The following is a 20,767-nucleotide window of genomic DNA, read 5'->3' on the forward strand; positions in this document are numbered from 1 at the left end:
AATTATTATTTAAAAAATTATTAAACTGTCATTTTAATCATATTACATTAAAAAAATTATTTATTATATTCGTGCAGTGATTAAAAATGATGTACGCGTGGTGACAGTAGCATATGGTAACACTGCCTACTGCACTTATACTTATTTCATATAACATATATGAAATGTCACTTGCCACTATTCATCATTAACATCATCATCAACAATCTGAATGGCATTCACACTTGGCTCACCATATCCTATACGTATAATCGTCCAAGTATAGACGCACATCCACACCATGTGCAGCGACATATGTGTCTGCCAAAATGTAGGTATCCTTATACTTAAAGATTTGTGTAGACAAACATGCAAACATGAAAACAAGATATATATGAGCTGTTGCACGAACACATGCAAATATCCAAATGCAACTAATGCATATCCTTGCTCTTAAGTCTCCGTACGTTATCAGAATTTCAGGCAACACTACACAAGGAGCTAAAGTGTTAATAGCTACTAAATATTTTAAAACTTTAAATATTGATGTTCTTGCACAACTTCTAAGCACTGGGATCCATTTGCATATAGTATGTGTGACATATGTGTGTACGCTTAGCATTATGCTAAAAGCTATTATCCTTTAAAATAATATGAAATGATATGTCCTTCTGTGCACCCATTTCGCTTTGAATTAGCGTTGGTTCGACTCAAAGTTTGACAAGCGTTTAACGCCATTCACACAATGTAAACAATAATCTGGCCTAAAACGTTCTAAAAAAGGGTTATACTGCATAATATTGCATATTATATGTACTTTGTGCTAGTTGCCATCAATGATTTAGTTGAACTGAAATAGCATTTTGTTATTAATAATAATAATATCAGTAAATAACTTACAGAATTTCTATACTACAAGATATCCAACTTAAAGTCAAATCCTGCAAATTATATATAGAATATATGAACATATGAAGAGGGGAAGGAAGTGAATAAAAAATAATAAATAATTTGCTTAAAAAGGATTTAAAACTTTTGAAAATTAATTAAGGTTTTAGCTTTGTTAGGAAGTTTTATAAAATTGTTGTGATACTTTTGAGATCATTTTACAAATGTTTGTAGTGAAAAATAAATTTAAAATTTGTAAATTGTTGTTAATAAACAGTTTTTTAATTGAGTTAAGCAAGTTTTATAGACTTACGTACAATCTTAAATAAATATATAAATAAGGAGTTTTTTATTTTAGCAACACTATTAGTAGGACTTAGTATATCAGCTGATAGATCTGGCGAATGACACACTGGAAGTGCCACTACAGAAAAACCCATACAAAGCGATTTGATATCTTAATTTATAATTGACTTTTTGTTGGGAAAAAATACAGTAGCAGTAAAACCTGTTACTAGGAAACGCTATCAGAACTCTACTCCATCAAAACAAATGGTAGATAAGTGGTTTGCTGACTTTACCGATGATGTTAATGAACGCCCAACAATGCAACAGACAGCTAGCAAGATTTATACTTTGGGATGCACTTGAAATTTATTTCATTAACTACCCCAAAAAAGGACAGACCATTAACAGTGATCATTATATAGTCCAAGTGATACGTTTGACGAAGAAAATTGCAAAACAATGAACTCAAGTAAAGAAAATAAAAGTTCTCTTTTATATATATAATACCACGACTCGTTGGCTATCATGGCTTTATTGCATAAATGTCACTTTGAATGACCGCCCCAATGATCAGTCCTTATTCACAGATCTAAGAAAAATGCTTCGGTTAGAAAAATTTGGCTGCGAATAAAAAGTCATTGCCAAAAATGAGGCATATTTTATAGTCAAAGATGAAAGATCCTATTGCACAATTGAGGAACTGAAATGTTAGGAAAGTAATGATAGGATTGCTTGAACTGTAGACAATAAGAGCGGTGTCATCTGCGTAACAGATGTTGTTAATGAAAACAACATTTTTATTCTTAGGCAGTGTTATGTAGATAGACTTTACCTAGTCGTCGGGATATTGTTCACTATCGTATATATGATTAAACAGTATTACTTATAGATTAGTATTTTGTTCACCAATTAATTTTAAAATTTCCGTTAGAATCTCGTCTGGTTCAGTTGTCTTATTGTTTTTCATTGAGCTTTCTTAATTTCGATTGAAGTTATTTACATTCCAGTTGGCATACTTGTAAAATAAATATCACTATTTTGAATACTACTATCAGAGAAAACGTTTTCAAAATATGTTTTTCAAATCATCACTAACATATATATGACATCACTAACATATATTGAATGTTTTCCAAATCATCACTAATGAGAAATGAAGGGAAACTACCGCATCTTGAAGCTAAAAGGCTTCAAGTCAGGATCTTTGTTAATTAAAAAATGTTGCAATTGGGTTAAGAAAACCCAAAGGAAATCTATTAGGTGTTTTACAAAGAAATATTGCTTCCTATAAATTTGCTTTATTTCTTTATAGCTCATGTGGAACTAGTCTTAATACGTATACTACGTTGTTCTGTTGTTTTAATTTCTCCGCTTATTGTTATTTAAATTTTTTAATATTTCCAAAGTTTTGAACATTAAGTATGATCTTCAAAAGCTTATCCGAATTATATTTACTAATGAAAATATAAAAACGAATGAAAATAAAATTCAGGTTTTTGAACGAAAAATACTAAAAAGAATTTTTGGATACACGCAAGGAAAAGGTATCTGGAGACAACAATACAATCATGAATTGAAAATTTTATTTGGTCATCCTAATATAATCACAGTTATTGACAAAAATAATCTTAGATGCGGAGAACACATTATTAGAACAGAACAAAATTACGCCCCAAAATGCATCATGATCGGACAGTATGCAGGAAGTGAGGTCGTCCAAAACCAAAATAAATAGATAGAGTTAATCAGGACACAGAATATTTAGACTTGTCATGTTGAAGAGCGAAAACGAAAGATCGAGACGATTGGAGGCGTATACTACAGCAGACAAAGACCCGTGAAGAATTGTCTAGCCAATGATGATGATGATGATGAATTTTCTTATTGCTGCACTTTTTTTGGTTCATCATTTTTGATTCAAAAACCAGAAGGAACCTTTTAATTGTCACGTTTTGTAAAATTTGTAACTGTTTCGTCTTAGTATTTGACGATTTTCTGAATATGTTCAAGCTTTTATACTTCATAATTATTTGAATGTCAACTGGTATCGAAGCAACACTTTCAGTTTTGCCTTCGTCGTATATATACACTACATAGAAACTAAAATTAAAGAATTGTAGTTTGACAGAATAAAACAAATATCTAGCTATATATTTTATAGTATTATCGCAAGATTTTGAATAGAAGCGCTAAAAAACAGACAGTAATTGCAATCATATTCGCAATAGATTTCTTACACGTAGCGTATGAGTGATTTTATGTCAACATTACTGCAGATTGGCGAGTTCGGTTGATTTTTAATATTTTATACTTAAATTATAATTTCTACTATTTACAATCTAATAATATATTCTACCATCATATTTTTTTATAACTTGAATTTTTAGTGATGTAAATAATTTTTATATAATAACTTTTTTAAATTGTTTTTTAATATAAGAATAATTAATATAAGATATAAAAAATATAAAAAATAATTAATATAAGAAATGTGTAGAGGAAGATTTCAGTATTGGGTTGATACTGATTTTATTAGTATATAAAATATCTATAGTATTAGTGTCTGGTATATTGTTTTCAATAGTTAGGCTTTAATCGAAAAGTAGTAAAACTGCAACTACAAAAATTTATATTTATTTATTTCAATTAATTCAATAATATTATAATACTCGTAATATACAAAAGTAATTGTGAAGTAGTACTTTTTTCTTTAATTTCTTTGATTTATATAGACTTCGTGATGGTATTTTATTGCGACTTATGCATCTAATTTACAATGAGATAATAACTATAATGAAACATTTGTTGTGGCGTATGTGACTGAATAAACACTAATTACAATGAGATGCTAACCATAATAAAACATTTGTTGCGGCGTATATACATAAATAAACACTAATTACAATGAGATAATTAAGTGTATACCTAATTGAACATCTTAATTACTCTAAGATAACTACAAGTGGGTACTCGTTCATATATCAACACCTTATCTACATAGTCTGGAAAATCTCAATTGCCTACGCATTCATACATTTCTATAAAAACGCAATCTGATATACTTTAACTTACTTCAAATTTGTTAATCACAATTTAAGAATAAATTGATTCTTTTTATCTGCATAACCGCATTAGGTATATCTACCCTAAGTCGGCATCTTAGCTCTTTCAAATAAACTAATGGATCATTTTCAGCACCTGTTTTTGTAAACAATAGCAATTTAAAAAAATGTGCCGCAACAAAAAGAATTGAAGAATTGAAGACGTGCCCGCTTAATTATTTCTCCCAGTAAAATTGCGAAACTTGAGAAAAACTTAAAACAATAAAATAAGTAAAAAGGATAGTCAGCAAAGCAAAAAACTACTTTGAAAAACGTTGCCAGCTACAAACACTTCAATAAGCAAGAAACTGTATTAAATTCCTATTAGAAAAGGAGTCCTGCCTGTGACGAGAGCACAGGAAAACAAGAACAACAGTTCTGTTTATTTTTTCAATATCTCACATTGAAGTCCTTTGAGAACCCGATGCGTTAAGTTGGCCGTTGCATTTCGCAAAATAATGTAAACTGTAATTAACTTGGCTATTGTATTCGGACCTATTGTACTTGTATGCCATACGCGTAAAGAGCGCAGAATTCCACATTTTTTATTATGGCACGTTTGTGGAATGCAGTAGGATCCTCAATGCAAAGTGGGCGTATTGAAGGTCAACACAGCTTTATGTTACACCAGTTGCTGCATCATTAGTATCTCGACTTTTATCAATATGTGTGCTTGTGCTGGCTTGCAACTGTGTTCAGACGTAGGTTTAGCAGTTTGTGTGTTGGAACGCTTTTAACCGCATTTACGGTGAAGGTAAATGCCACAACAAAAATTGCATTCGCAACGCATTATTAAAAGAGTTAGCAACACTTTTTTGCTGCTATACTTACGCTTTACTATTCTTTATTAACCGAACTTATGTCTGCAACAATGCTGAACCATGAATGACGTTGGGGCATCTGTGGTAGCGTGTCCATGAAATAGCATCAATGCACGTTTGAGTTTCTCTCCTGGGCGTAAGGATATTAAAAATAAAAGAAACAACTCAGCTTAAGTAAATGGTAGAAGGTAAATGGCGAATGGCGAATGTTGAATGTTGAATGGCGAATGTTGAATCTTGAATCCTGAATCTTGAATCTTGAATAGTAAATAGAGAATGGTGAATGGTGAGTGGTGAATGGTGCATAGTGAATGCTGAATGCTGAATGCAGTAGAGCAATCGTTCTTTCAAGCTAAATAATCGTATATTATTTCATAAAATATTCCTTTTAATAAACATGAACAATGAATGCTACATAAATAAAATGAAAGCAAGGAAATGTGAAAGGCAAAAGGTGAAAATGCGAAAATGTGAAAAGGTGAATAGACAAAAGGAGACAGTCCACACCTATAAAGTAACGCTGGATTTTCTTTACGCAAGGTAAGAAAAAGTATTTGCTAAGAATTTCAGAAAATAATTTTAAGTTATTTTCAGCTTGCTTATTCCCTTTATTGCTTAACAAAAAATAAAGAAAAATACATACAAAAAGTAGAATTTAAAGATTTTCATTCTTTTAATAGAAGATGGAAAACTGGAATGAGATAAAAGATGTTAACTATGCAACGCTTTACTTACAAGCTTTTCTAAAGGATATTCATTAAACAGTACTTTTCTTATGTTTGAAATAAAAAAATATTTAAAAATGCGAAAAAAAACTGTTTATATGAAAATTAGTGAAGAATGCAACAAAACAATTAAATCACAACAAACGTCATGAGAGATTTTTACTAGACAAAAACTGAAATCAAGTAGATAAACAACCTTGACGAATGTATATTCTTTGAATATATTGTAGGCATAAAATATGAGTATTTTTCAGAACACAAATGAACTGAACAGAACAGAAATAAATTAACTATATTTAAGCTTTTACCGTTTAAAGCCATGAAATGTGGAAAGTATAGAAGAAATACTATCAGAAATTGTAGTCTCAAAATAAAAATGTAATACTAACAAGTAAAATAAGAAAAATGTGTGTTGTGTCTATTAATAGCACATAGATCAAATCAGCAGATTACCTTAATTAATAGTCTTAAGGTAGGTTAGGTTAAAACCACGATTCTCTGAGGATCTATTTAGATCTACTGATCTATTATTTTACTGCATAAGAACTTAAAGGTTTAAAAACTATATTTACAAAGCCAAAAATACTCTTTAAAAAAACTTCGTAGAACTCAGCAATAGTCTAAGTCAATAGTCACTCACAATATTCTAAGGTTAGGTTAAGTTAAATCAGGTATCCTACAGATCCATTAAAACTTTAGACATTGTGTTACCATATCAAAACTCAATGGCTTAACACCCACTTTACCTTTTGGCAAAGTCTGAAATGCTATTTTGTGGAGATCCTGGGAATCAGAAAAGTTTTTATAATAGTCTTAAGTTAGGTTAGGTTAACCTAAGGACTATCAGCATGCGTACCCACTGTGTTACCGTATAACGTTTGAACCTTTGGAAGAACTTAAAGCACTGGAGTTGACCAAAATCGAAAAAAAAAGTGAATCCCTTGCATTATCAATTGATGTTTCGCATACATTGAGCAGTAACATAGCAGATGTAAAGCACTTTCATCATCTTCCCCACAACTGCGATAGAAAAGGGACGTCTTAATGAGATTGTTGAATTTTTTTTCAATACAATGACCCCAACTTGCATACAGATACCTACTAATCATTGTCTTTCCAATTTCATTTCACTGGTCAATGTAAAAATAATTCAATAACTGTTTGTATAATACCAGCGATACCAGCACAGATCCTTTAGATGTTCCAAGTGATTAGCTGAAGTAACCCATTTGGCAAGCTCGCATGCCTTGCAATTGCTACAAATATTCCTATGTCCAGGAACCCAAAGATGAAAAATATTGAACTGCGTCGACATCTCATTCAGAAATGTGTAGCAATCAAAAACCGTTCTAGATGTAAATTGAACGCAAAAACTTTTAAGCAGTTTGACTGTCTGATATGTGTATATTCCTATTCAACATAGTATCCAGTTCCGGATAAGCATGCTTATAGACTTGTAGGATATAACTAGAATATAAATGTTTATTTAGCTCCTCAGAGAAAACTTCACTAACTATTTTTGAGCCGTGAGCATTTATTATTAAACCATCTGCTAACGAGGGACCCCCGACAATAAAATATCTCTAGATGTAAAAAACACATCGACATCAAAATTGCGATTGGTGTAGATTAGTCAATATTCTTTAAAGTAGGACTGAACCTGCCATTGTGAAATAACTTTCATTTCATAATAGTCTTAATTATTTTAAATAATTAATAATAATCCTTTTTTATTATTAAAAAAATAAAAATTTTGTACAGTTAGTACAAAACTTCCATATAGACGGGTTCCATCTTGGACACTTGAAGTCTTTATTCTCATATATAAAAAGTAGCTAATTATTTTCATGGAATGAAAATGGCTTATAAACATATTAAGAGGAGCAGAATATATTTACATTTACTATCATTCAATGCTTTACATTTAGTAATATTTTCGGTTTAGTGCCGTATTAGAGGTTACTTGTATTAATTATTTTTTCTGTAACTGCGATAAAATCTATGGACCCGGTTCTTTTAAAAACAATTATTTGGTATATAAGATGAGCGTACTGTCTTTCTTTAACTTCAGATATTAAAATAATTCTACGAAGATGTTAAAGAGCTAAGTTTAGTAAGTAACTCTGTAAAATTACTTTAAATGAGAGTGAAGTAAGCTAATATAGATACCAAAATGGGATATATTGAAAATTGAAAATAAACTTGTGATATGAACTTGTGAATAAACTAAAGATAAAAGTTACTTCTTTTATTTGAATTATCAAATTTTAAATTTTAAAAAATAATTAGAAAGGTTTTTTCGAACAGTAGTGAAATACAACAACAAAAATTTATTTTTTATATTATTTTAATTAATTGAATTTTAGGCTGACCATACAGCTGTTTCGAGTATTGCCAAATACCCATCATCAGTGGTCTTGGAAATAATTCTTAGTTAGTTAGTTAATTATTTTTGAAGACGGTTTTTGAAGTGGTTTACACTGTAGAAATTTTTAATGAAAAAATTTATTTATTATTATTAATATAGCTAATTATTTAATTAGTTATACAACTGATACATTCATACATTATACATCCAATGGTGTTTAAAAATTTTTATTGGTTTTATTTTTCATATCTAAATGAACTGCAAATATCAGGTAACGAACTTTATCAAATTCTATAAACATAGACTTATATATTTATCCGCACTTAATTTGCTTTGATCAAATTATTAATGTCGTTAATTATGTTGGTAAATCATCAAATTATTATTTTTTGTGATCAAATTTAACAAAATACGATTTAATCAAACCAACTTAAAAGAGTATCAAAAGCAGTTATGTTAGTACAATCTTTTTTAACTTGAATTGACTTCGCAAAACTCGAGTATAAAATCGATATATTAATTTTTATTTAAATTTATTTATCTTGGCTTCTCTAAGACAAGACATCTTATCTTGTCTTGTCTAACTATTTAAGCCCAGTTTATAATTGCTTATAAAGCTTATTGAATTATTTGCATTTATAATAAATCTTTTCTGAAATCTGTTTGTTGTTGATAGTAAATAAAACTATTTCTCAATGGTGACTTAGTAGTTTTCCTTAGTAGTTTTTTTTTTGTACTGGAATTTCTATTCATCCATGTACGATGATTTGACTCAGTATTCCACTCCTCGTTGTTGAAAATATAAATTACTTACAGAACAGAGAAATGCACGTGCATTTGTTTTTAAATACCTTCGACTCAGCACATAAAATTGAAAAATTTTCGACACAATAAACAGAAATTTACTTCTTATTAGGATCTGTAGTAGAAGATTAATATTTTATATACTCAATTCGATCACATAAAATAAAATGAAGAAAAATATTTTTGAAGGAGCAGTTTAACAAACATTCCTGCAGATACATTTATATTATTTAGGATGTTTATAAAAGAAATAAAATACTAAAAAAAAGGAAGGAACACTCCTACATTTGAATTCAAGCTCCTCAAAAGCTTGGAGTGACCACAACATGTGTCTGCAATGAACTGGCATTATTTTCCTGGTACATTTCTATTTGACGAATATTGAATTTGCTGTTTTTTGAAGCACATTTTCCTGCTCTTGATTTGATTTATTTTGCTAGTTTTTCCTTTAGTTTAGTGTATACAATTTGTTCTGTTCTGTTCTGTTCTGTTCGGTTTGGTTCTGTTGTCCTTTCGTCCTATGCACTTGAGTCTATAGGTTTATGGCCAAAAAAGTAAAGTTCACATACATTTGTCCCTTAACCATTATATTCAACTTGTTGTTTATATGTTAGTCGTTCTGATCTGAAAATGTGTGGGTACTTGGCAGCATTGTGTTTTAATTTAAAATTTAATAACACATGAAAATATAATCAATTTACATGAATTGCAATTATAATTAAAATTTTTCTACATACTTTAAAATCAGAAAAATCAACTCGAATATAAAATAAAATGAAAATTTGAGAATTTATAAATCCAAATTTTCAACTTATTCGAGAGCTTTCAACTTTCAACTCATTTAAATTAGCAAAAAATGTTTTATTCATTTGCATTTATTCTACGATAATGAATAACTTTTCGTTTAAAATTTTGTTAAAACATGAATTTCATAAAATGAAATTTTAATCGAAAATGTATTTAATAATAACTTAATAGTAACTTTATTATAAAATTAAATACATATAACATGCATACATACATACATATTTCTGAATGTAATAAACTGATTTCAATTAAAAAGAAATTAATATATCATTGTCTGATGAGATACTTCACATATTTGGTCAATCATATTTTAAAAGAGTACTTTTTATAATTCACAAGGCGATGTTCACAATTTGATCGAAATAGAATTCCAACTATAACGCATTCCCCCTACTCCTGAGTTTTGTCCTTTCCACAAGCAAATAGCATACAAGACCAACAAAACAATTTATTTAAATGTTCGCAACCTGTGATCCACTGGTTTTTATGGTAAATAGCTGTAGGAAAACGGCGACTTACCACAGATTTCGACATTTTTACAACAGGTACCAAATTCTTCATATCTGGAGTTGGTCTATTCATTTTATAAATCAAAACCTTTTTATTTAGAAAATCGTTTAAAAAAAGATATTTGAATCAAATCTTTAATCACACATTTATCCATTTCTAAATATTATTTTTCACTTTAAATTTCTTTAATTTTTTTCTTTACTTTTACCATTTGCTAGTATAAATTTGCAATAATGACTTTGCTTTTGATTTATTTCTAACCTCTACATAAGAGTAAGAAACTTTCATGCATTCATTTACTCTTTTACTTAGTATTTACTGTGCGCGGTTCAGTTTTTTTACTGAACCATTTGCCCATATAAAACGGCAACCGTGAGTTTGATTGTATTTGCAAGCTTTGTGTGAACTTGCGATTCAGTTTAGTCGACTGAACCTCTAGTCAAATATGAAGCGATTTTCGCTCAGTCATTTCTTTTCTCTTTTGTGTTTACTTTGCATAACATTGGAGGATCATTTTTTTTATTGAACTATCAATGTGTTAATTTAATATTTATTTGACAAAATAAACTAAATAAATGTTAAATAGATGATCTATTAACATACTAGACAATACTTCCAAAGTAACTCTTCCGAAAATTTCAATATAGCAGAGAACGGGGGCGTATATGAGCTATCAAAACTTGACGCCTATTCTATAGAAACTCCAGTTTCAATAATGAACAGTTTTTACGACAGGCAAATAAAAAATCAAGAGCCATATTGTTCTTATACTATAAATATAAAAAAATTGAATTGATAGTTGGATTAATCGGAAGTACCTAGGTTAATATCTACCGTAACGGATTTCGGGACTCGGCCTACTCTTTCAAATCACCTATAGTATTTGTCTACTGGCAATCAAAAAGGAGACAATAGAGCATCTATTGTGTTTATGTCTAGGATTGTCCAGAACTACGGTAAAGCTTTTGGACGGCTCACTTTTCAACACGATATTTTCAACATTAGTATTAGCCAGATATCCTGCTACCCGCCATTACGAGGAATGTAAAATCAAGCCAGCTTTCTTAATTAATTAGGACATTTCAAGAAGTATTGCAAATATCAGAAATCGAACCAATTGCTATACAAATAGTTATCACTCATAATTTTTAATTGTTAATTTGACAAGCCTGTTTATAGTCTTTTTTTCCAGAAATAGCAAATATGATTAAACTTTTTATGTCTTACGACAATTAATTTTGAATTTCAGATTTCCTCACTATTACTCACATATTATATTATTTACTATACTATAATTATATATTCAATAACTTTCTATAGAAAAACAACTTTGTATGGAGCTGAAGTTATTTATTTGTACACTGATGTGACTGAAGTCGAAATATTGTAGTGATATATAGATCTTTCTCAGCTAACGTAACGGAAACCCATTGTCCAACATCATCGATTTATATTTACCTAATAAGAATATAATATTTTGTGACTGAATATTTTAATATTTACACTTTCAACAACTTACCTTATACCTGATATATTTCACTCTATAAATAACCTTACTTCGTTTCATTGGATTAACGTTATAAAAACCCTAGAATTTTTATAGTGAAGCCCCTGCGAGAGTTACTTTGTGTCATGTTGCTTTTCTAGAGTTTTCCTGGCAACCTCCTCAGGATCTTTAAAATAAATATACAAAATTAATTATATACATATATGTAATTAAAAATCACTAATTTTAACTTGAAGTAGGCTTAACGTCCTTAACATTTGTAGAATCTTTGCTGTTGTATTTTTTATCCAGTTTATCTAGCAAATCCAAAGTTTTTGTGGCTAATTCGTTCAAACGACGTTTCTTCTCCCTCAGTTCCTTTGCAAGTCTTATCAGCTCCAAAGCTTTCTAGGTATATAAAGAAATTAATTTATTATAGTTAGATTGGATTTCTATAATACTTATTATATAGCAGACCTCTCTTACGTTGTACGGTTTCGGTGTTGTGCTATAACTTTGTTGAATTGTGTTAAAACTATTAACACTTTTAAAACAAAAACCGCTATTGCTAAAGAATTTAAAATTAATTTAAACATATAATAATGAATGTACTGTTCGTACTTTACTGCAGGTTTTTGCAAAGCTTTTTTGAGTCTAAAGAGATGGACTAATCTACCAGACATTTTCGACAGATATTTCAAATGGTTTCCAGACAAAAAATTTCGACTTTTTTATTTAATTTGAATTTTTTTCAAAATTCATTTAAACTGTAATAAAAAATAAAATTAAAAAAAAAATTTTTTTTTAATTAAGAGGTTTTTTTCGAACTGTAGTGAACTACAACAACAACAAAAATTTTTTGTTTTTTTTATATTGTTTTAATTAATTTTTTTTAATTTAATTTTTTTTAATTTCAATTCTAAAAATATGTATATATTTAGTGTAGGAATAACCACACTTAAATTAAATTATATAGGTATACATTATAATAATAAATATAATTATAAAGTTTTTTTTTTGCTAAAAGTTATAAATTTTTGACTACTTTTAAATACTCGTTCCTATATTCCTTTCATTTATAAGGTCACCAACATTCCGGTCCATTATCTAATATTTTTGAACCCTAAAAATTGTTTGAGCCCGACTTTCCATTTTTCTTTGAATTTGCCTTGTATATTAATACAAGTATTAATACATTAACACTTAGTATTACTCATAATATGCCCTAAGATGTTTTTCTTTTCTTTATAGTTGTTAGTAACTCCCTATTACATTCTTCCTATGCATTTTTCTCAATACTTCATTGTTGAAAAAATGATCTCTCCATGATATTTTTAAGATTCTTCGAAAGAACCATAGAGCGCAAATAGCTCAAGCTTGTCGATATCTGCTTTTTTTAAATTCCAGGTTTCCATGGCATAGAGAATCGTTGAGCAGTGTAGTATATTAGAAGACGAATTTTAGGTTTTATGTTGAGATCATAACTGGTAAATACTTTTTAATATTTGAGAAAAGTAATACGCGTTGTTTCTATCCGGCATTTTATTTCTTTGGATTAGTTCCACTTTTAATTACTATATCGTTCCGGGTTCTTAAAATTATTTACTCTTTTGTTACGAATGTTGTTAATCATTAAGTTCATGTTGGCAAAAATGTTTTTCTGCCTTCAATCATGTATTAAGTTTTGTTTATATTGTTTCGTAGTCTGAATTCTTCACTACTTGAGTTAACTTTTAACCTGCTTTTGTAGACCTGCTGAACTTTTAGCGATGAGTGTGGTGTCGTCTACATATCTTATATTGTTGATACACCATTCTCCCTTTGACACCCACATCAATATTATATATTGAATTTTCGAAGATATTTTCCAAGTATATGTTGAATACTAGAGGTAACAAAATGCATCTCTCTTACACCTCTTCAGATAAGTGTTTCATCGGTCATATGACCATTGTTAATCAATTTTATGCAATCAATTTTTTTGTCATCTATTTCCAGATATTTGAATTATTTTACATGAACTGATTTTTGAAATACGGTAACATATTTTTTGAAAAATTGCGTAGCTTTTTTCTTTTTTTCTGGGGATAGATTTGTACTTTCGATATAGTTAATGATAACGACTTGAGTTTTAAGTGTTTAAAAACTGTAGAGTCCGACACAAACTATCAATTCTTAGAGCTTCACTTATCTACGTATGATCAACAATTTTCTTTTGTTTTGGCGTGAAATTTATAAGAATATGAAAGATACGTGATTTTGACAGGACAATACGAAAAAGAATAGAAAACATCCTGCTTTGGCGTTGTTGTGCGACAACTTTTTTGGATCTTTTCTTTTACGTTTTTGTAATGGAAACTAATTACCAAGATAATTACCGATATTTTTTACCGACTTTGTAAGATTAAACAAACAGAACATTGAAAATGATCTCAAAAATATCCACAACTTTAAGTTATTCAATGGAGAATATTTAAATAGTGATGTTTTTCAGACTAATATTAAGATCAGAACCATATATTGAAATAAAAATATGATCAAAATCCTAAACATAGGTGTTTTTTTATTTAAGTTCATTTTCAGAGCCTCAAAATTGATAACACTTGTTACTAGTGAAGCTTGTAAGCAAATATATAAACAATTTTTCAGTGTTCTGTCAACAGCATATATTATTCATCCATTTGGAACAGTCTATTTCTTCTTCTAAGTGCCTTGTCCACTTCGAGCATTGGCTAACATGAAAAAATGGTCTTGTACTTTTATTGAACCATTGATGTAAATTATTCAACCATAATATCTTTCGTCCCCCAGGGCCACATTTGCTTTCAATTCTGCCTTCAAAGATTAATTTCAGTAGTACGTATTTTTCCGGATGCCTCAGAATATGACCGAAAAACTTCAACTTTCGTCATTTTACTGCCTTTGAACAATCTACACACAGCCAAAATTCTCTCAAACTAATAAGTCTGACAAAACATATATTAAAAGAGGTTTAAATGAAGACAGTTTTTCAAAATTATTAGTAACTCCTACTGCCTTTTGACAACACTAATAATAATCCAAATATTTAAATACAAAACGCTATCAATGATTTTTTAAAAGGCGTGAGATTTGGCTAATGACTGATGTAAACCTTCGGAAACTATAAATATTTATTAACAGTTTTCTCCGTTATTTTTTGAAAATAATGAATATCTAAATCGCTATGAAACCTGACTGGTCACTCATGTAAACCTCTGCAACCATAAGCATTTGTTGACAGATGTCTTTGATATATCCTTAAAATTTATTGGATAGGACAAAACTGAAATCTATTTCAGCAATATAACATATAAGCGGTGCCTTGTTAATAAGATTAGATGTAAAGAGATCATGTTATGGAATCTCTCAAAGGCTGGGATTCATAGAACCAAAGAAGAAGAAATGGGCTTAAAGTCAAAGTGCACGGTGCTGCATTGAGGAAGATGAAATAATGGAGATGTATTGAAAATAAGTTAACGCGGCTGATATAAAACTGTATATCATATAGATGTATTACTACGTCTCTATACTCTTTTAAAAGTTCAAGAAAGTGAAGATGATATATATCTATTAATATGTATCAATCTAGCATAGATTCAAATGTTATATGAATCCTGTTACTTATTGCTGTTGTGACTTGTTTTGTGTACCAAAAGTTGCATTTTCTAAGGCAATTCCTTAAGTTTAAGAAGTAAAAACTTTAAATCAGTATTGTTGACTTTAATAGTGTTTATTAAGTACTGTTAGTTAGTTATTGAGATATTTTATATAATCGCCTCGTAGGATGAATATTTTTTTCTCGAGCATTAAATGCATTTAATTGCTTAAACATTTTCGTGAATTACCGTTCAAACTAAATAAAAATAGCAAATATAAATAAATGTAGTCCTATTAAAAAAATATCCTTTTGATTGTGGAGGATTTACTGCTGCTGCTGCTGCCGCTGCTGCTGCTGCTGCTGCTGTGTTTTGCGTGCGCTTCCAGAATTTGTTTCTTTATTTTCACAAATAAAAGCGATAAATGTTTTAAACGCAACATTTTACTGCTGCCAATTTGAAGGCAATTGCCTAAAATGGTTTCTCTGGTGGACTGGCTTAAAATTTAATACAGTTGCTCCACGAGCCAGGACGAAATAGGAACTTGTGGCCGCTTAGTGATTCGATACAGTTTTTATTTACGTTAGCTCTGACAAAAAAGAAGAAAATAACAAAAAAAATCAATTCCTCTCCTAAGTTTGAGGTCCGTGTAGGAATGTCTAAGTTTATGTTGCGTGCATTTTGGTTTTTATGTGTTGCCATTTTTATTATTTAGTAAAATATAAGAAATAAAAAAATAATTTGTCAAAATGGCAGAGAAAAGCATGAGTACGCACTTTTTTCCTTAAGTATAATGATAAAGCATACTCAAAGGACAACCCAATGTCGTTGACTTAGAATAAAATGTTAAGGATTTCTGCTTAAGTTTACCAAAGAAAAACTACATATTTTTAATGTTACAACAGAAAAATAGGTCCACGTTCCCACATTTAAAATTTAAATGGTATTAAACTATCACTTTAAAAGATACACATTACAGGGAATTGTTCCCATTCTCCTGGGTCTTCTCCCATCCAAGCTATCAAACAAATACGAGTAAATGAATTTTTAGGCAAAGTGATGTCCGAATAAGATATTCAGACTGTCAAAAAAGTTGAAAAAGCAAAATTATGATTGCTTTATTTACAGGTATATATAAGAAAAGGATATTAAAAATATGAATTTAAATATTTTTGCATATACCCACATATAATCTCAAATATAAGAATAAGTATGTATAACCTCAAAACCAATATTTTTACCAAAGAAAATGCTTTCTTATAAATTATTAACAAAAACGTAAAAGTTGTCCAACCGAAATATTTATATATATATTTACAAAAAATAATGCCTCTAGAAACAAAATAATATTGAAATGTAACAATAAAAATAAAAATAAAAATAAAAATATAATTAATTAATTCAATGATTCTACAGCTGTTTTATGATTTCGTTCTAAGATAAATACAGCAAGTGTTGATTTGTTAATAAAAACTTTTACAGCAAATTAACAAAAACCTCACAAAAATATGCGAACAAAAAAGTCAAGTACGGCTTTGGGTCAGTTATTTAAGGTGCGCTGACTCTAAGCTTCAAATTTGGCAGGGCACGAGTTAGATTCCTGGTACTTGCAGTCTCAAAAAATTATTTAGAAATAGAAGAAGTATTTGGCAATACTCGAAACAGCTGTATGGTCAGCCGAAAATTCCATTAATTAAAATAATATTAAAAGAATTTTTATTGTTCTTGTTCACTACTTTTCGAAAAAAACATATTTATAAAATATATATATATTTATATATAACTATATTTATTTATGATATATAATTTTTGATTATTTATGTTTTATTTATAATCTTTTCTCATTTTGCATCTAATTTATATGAATATATTCCTTGACAAGTAATATTATACTCATCGTTTAGAACAAATCGAGCGAAGTTTTGATACATTAAATTGAAGTAAATTGTATTCTAGAAGTAATATTAGTCAAAAACTTTCCATATCATATTAGCAAAATCATGCATTTTCTCTGTGACTGCTTTACTTTAGCTCATAGAAGAAACTGGCCTTTAGATAAATACTTCTTTAACAATTTATAGAACTATTTACTGGTAAATAATTAGTAAATAGTAAAGATATAGTTATTTATTGAATTTCTTAAAAACAAAGCAATGTTAAAGAACATTCTGCACTAAAGTAATACTCGAAAAGAACAAGGTCTAGTCTACATTGTGACCGAAAAGTTTCCGGTCATAAATAAATAAAACGCAAAATTCTTAATCTTCATCAATATTTATTTTATCTCCTTCAAAATATGCTCCATTAGAAGCGATACACAAATGCCAACGTTTCTTCCAATCATCAAAACATTTTTTATAGGCGCTTTCCGGTATGGCTTTGAGTTCCCTCTGCGAATTCTGTTTTACGTCTTCTATGGATTCAAAACGCGTTCCTCTGAGTGGTAATTTGAGGTTGGGAAACAGGAAAAAGTCACACGGTGCAAGATCAGGTGAATACGGTGGCTGTTCGATGGTATTTATTGAATGTTTGGCCTTAAAATCGTTGATAATGTTGAACAAATTGAGGTGAATCGGAACAAGCCGGGCGTTGACACGTCGCATACACAAATTGTCCACCAAAATCAAACGAGCCATCTCACGACCGATGCCTAGCTCTCGTGCTATCTCTCTAACACTCACATGAGGATTTTTGAACACGATTTCCTTTGCCTTTTCAATGTTTTCGTCGGTGGTAGAGGTCGAAGGTCGTCCAGAACGCGGCATGTCTTCGACGGTCGTACGACAGTCCTGAAAGGCTTTGTACCACTCATAAACTTGAGTTTTCGATAAAACTGATTCCCCATAAGCCTTTTGTAGCATTCGCAACGATTCTGCACACGAAATTTCGTTCGAAAAACAAAATTTGATGCAAACTCTTTGTTCAATATTTTTTTCCATTGTTTTTTTCGCAACGCACTACTGAGGTGAACTGGTTTCAACAGCTGCCGTAAACGAACTGTCCGACAGATCGCGCTCATTTTTGGCATAGTAATTAAGGACAGTGCTGCCAAACTACATAAACTTAAAATATCGAAAAATATACAGCGCGCGAATTTTAAATGAGAACCTCCGAAAACCTTTCGGTCACAATGTATATAGTGAATGACATAAAACTTTACATTCTCAATTAGCAATCTAAGTTTTCCTTTGTGACTGCTTATTTTTGATTTCAAAAGAAACTAATTTTTAAAGAAATAACACATTGGCAATTTGAAGCCCACTTTATTAGTAAAGACAAAAAATCTATTAAATAACTCTAATTTAACAGGATGGATTTAGGGGTCATTGCTTTAGATTTCTTGCAAGCAAAGCAAAGTATTACTAAAGTAATTGTCAAACAATACAGGGCATAGTCTACACAATATATGAGAGAAAACTTTTCATCCTCAATTAGCAATCTAAGGTTTTCCTCTGCGACTTTATCTTTAGCTTTCATAAGAAACTAATTTCTATAGGAAAAAAAACGAAAAATCTAATAAATGATTGTAATTCCATAGATTGGATTCAGTTTTTATCTCTTCAGGATTCTTACAAGGAATGTAGTAAGACAGTGATATCTAAAGACGAAAGATCTTTTAAATTACTATAATTTAACAGCATGGATTTATGAAACTTTCATATCCTTAAGTTTAAGTTTATCATGATATGATCTAATTATAAAACAGTACAGCAATTGCCAATGATGAAAAGTGAAAGAATCTCTAATGAGCAACAACTGCAGTCAACCTATCAACCACAAGCTAGACAGTTTTTCACCGATAGTTTTTAACGGGTTCATGTCTAGTCACCTCTTTTGCTGTATTTGGGTTAAGACTCTCTTTAAATAAATTATTTATTGTTTGTACAACTTTTTAGGAGGATAGTCCTCTGATGCCACCAAGTGCTAAACACAACCTTGGTATATGAATATTTAACCTTAGCAGCGATTAAACTGGATGACCACCATGGTTGTTATAGTAAATATTTTTTGGTATTTATATAATATAGCTGCTATTATGGACACCATTATAAAGAGATGTAGATTAACATTAAAAGCAATTCGAGAAAGATCCATTATTGCGTGAAAAATCGTCGACCAGTGCAATAGTTGACTAAGATAAACGAATTAGTAAACTCATGGCCACCATTATTTCATATTTCTTTGTCCGATTCTTTTTGAAAATTAGTTTTCTTTCAATTCAGAATCTGATTTCTATTTAACTTTCTTCAGAAACCAAGTTTTTTCGATTGACCAAACCGCGTTGCGCGATTTGTAAAAGACATAGAAGACTACTCGATTACTGATTTTAAATTAGGTCACATCTTTTACAAATATGTGGTGTTTCAACTAATTTCTAGAAAGAATATCGCATCTTCAAAAAAAATCTATTCACTTCATTGGCATTTAAAATAGGATATATACATATATATAAAATGTATATTATATCTCTTATACATACCTGTTATGTGAGCCAAAGGATACTTCTGAAGGTTAATAGCACCTGTTAATTTTAACTAGTCATTTTTATTTAGATAAATTTTTTCCAAATTGTTTATTGTTACACTACCTTTTAATTTTGACAAATATTTTAAATTTTATTTAACAATTATTTTAAATATTCAAAGTATACTGATTTTCTGTATAAAAAATATTTTTGGAATATTCAATATTATAGAGTTTAATTTCATCAGTTAAAAGATAAATAAATGACAATAATTCCAGTTAAAGCTTATAGTTAAAGCTTAGTGTGGGGCAGGGATAAGTCCCCCAGCCACAAAAGAGTAAAAGTGCACAATAGCACTAACTCAAATCACAACAACAACAAATTGTCATATAATCTTTTTAACATTATTAATAGAGTAATAGAACAGGTGTAAGAGACCACACAAGCTACATATTCTTAAATTCACTGATAATATGAAATAGGTTATACCAGGGTTATAACATATTTTGGTTATGCTTTATTGTGTCTCAAAGTATTTTCCTTTATGATTAATACATTTTTGGATACGTTCGAACCATTTGTCAAAGCATTTTCACCAATCTTCTTCAAACACCTCCAAAACATGCTTTTTAAATGCAACAACGGCTTCGTCCGCCGACAATGACAAAAATTGTTATCCACGCAATTTATTCTTGACCTTCGGGAACAAGAAGAAGTCATTGCATGCCAATTCAGGAATGTAAGGCGGTTGACCCATCAAATCTATTTTTTTAATGTTCAAAGAGTCGATTGTAAGACGAAATGTGTAGCACTCGCATTGTCTTGATGAAGATGGAGAGTGATCCAAAATTGATTATAATTTTTATTCATATCAGTGGAAACTATTAGGTTACCTTTCTTTTGGTTTT

At 29.7% G+C, this 20,767-nt stretch overlaps 1 protein-coding gene across 2 annotated transcripts; it reads right to left on the reverse strand.

Annotated features, from left to right (window-relative positions):
* Nucleotides 1–11,626: 11,626 nt before the first annotated feature.
* On the reverse strand, nt 11,627–19,971 carry LOC119690146. 2 transcript variants are annotated; one of them, XM_038105136.1, is made up of 6 exons: nt 19,875–19,971; nt 12,399–12,544; nt 12,264–12,345; nt 12,029–12,185; nt 11,811–11,964; nt 11,627–11,749 (listed from the first exon to the last, which is right to left on the reverse strand). In XM_038105136.1, exons 2-5 carry the CDS (start codon nt 12,458–12,460, stop codon nt 11,912–11,914), a joined length of 354 nt encoding a protein of 117 aa, XP_037961064.1. In that variant the 5' UTR covers nt 12,461–12,544; nt 19,875–19,971; the 3' UTR covers nt 11,627–11,749; nt 11,811–11,911. The 2 variants fall into 2 exon arrangements, with proteins under 2 accessions (XP_037961064.1, XP_037961063.1); XM_038105135.1 differs by having other exon boundaries at nt 12,255–12,345.
* Nucleotides 19,972–20,767: the final 796 nt, after the last annotated feature.

This window comes from Teleopsis dalmanni, chromosome X (assembly GCF_002237135.1).
Source record: "Teleopsis dalmanni isolate 2A chromosome X, ASM223713v2, whole genome shotgun sequence".
NCBI lineage: Eukaryota > Metazoa > Arthropoda > Insecta > Diptera > Diopsidae > Teleopsis > Teleopsis dalmanni.

What these genes read in the sequence shown, in the direction of transcription:
- LOC119690146 (XM_038105135.1), bottom strand. Translation starts at nt 12,460, where the DNA reads ATGTCTGGTAGATTAGTCCATCTCTTTAGACTCAAAAAAGCTTTGCAA. An exon ending in TTGCAAAAACCTGCAGTAAA is followed by an intron (nt 12,346 to 12,398) that starts GTACGAACAGTA and finishes TAAATTCTTTAG; the next exon opens with CAATAGCGGTTTTTGTTTTA. An exon ending in AACCGTACAACGTAAGAGAG is followed by an intron (nt 12,186 to 12,254) that starts GTCTGCTATATA and finishes TTATATACCTAG; the next exon opens with AAAGCTTTGGAGCTGATAAG.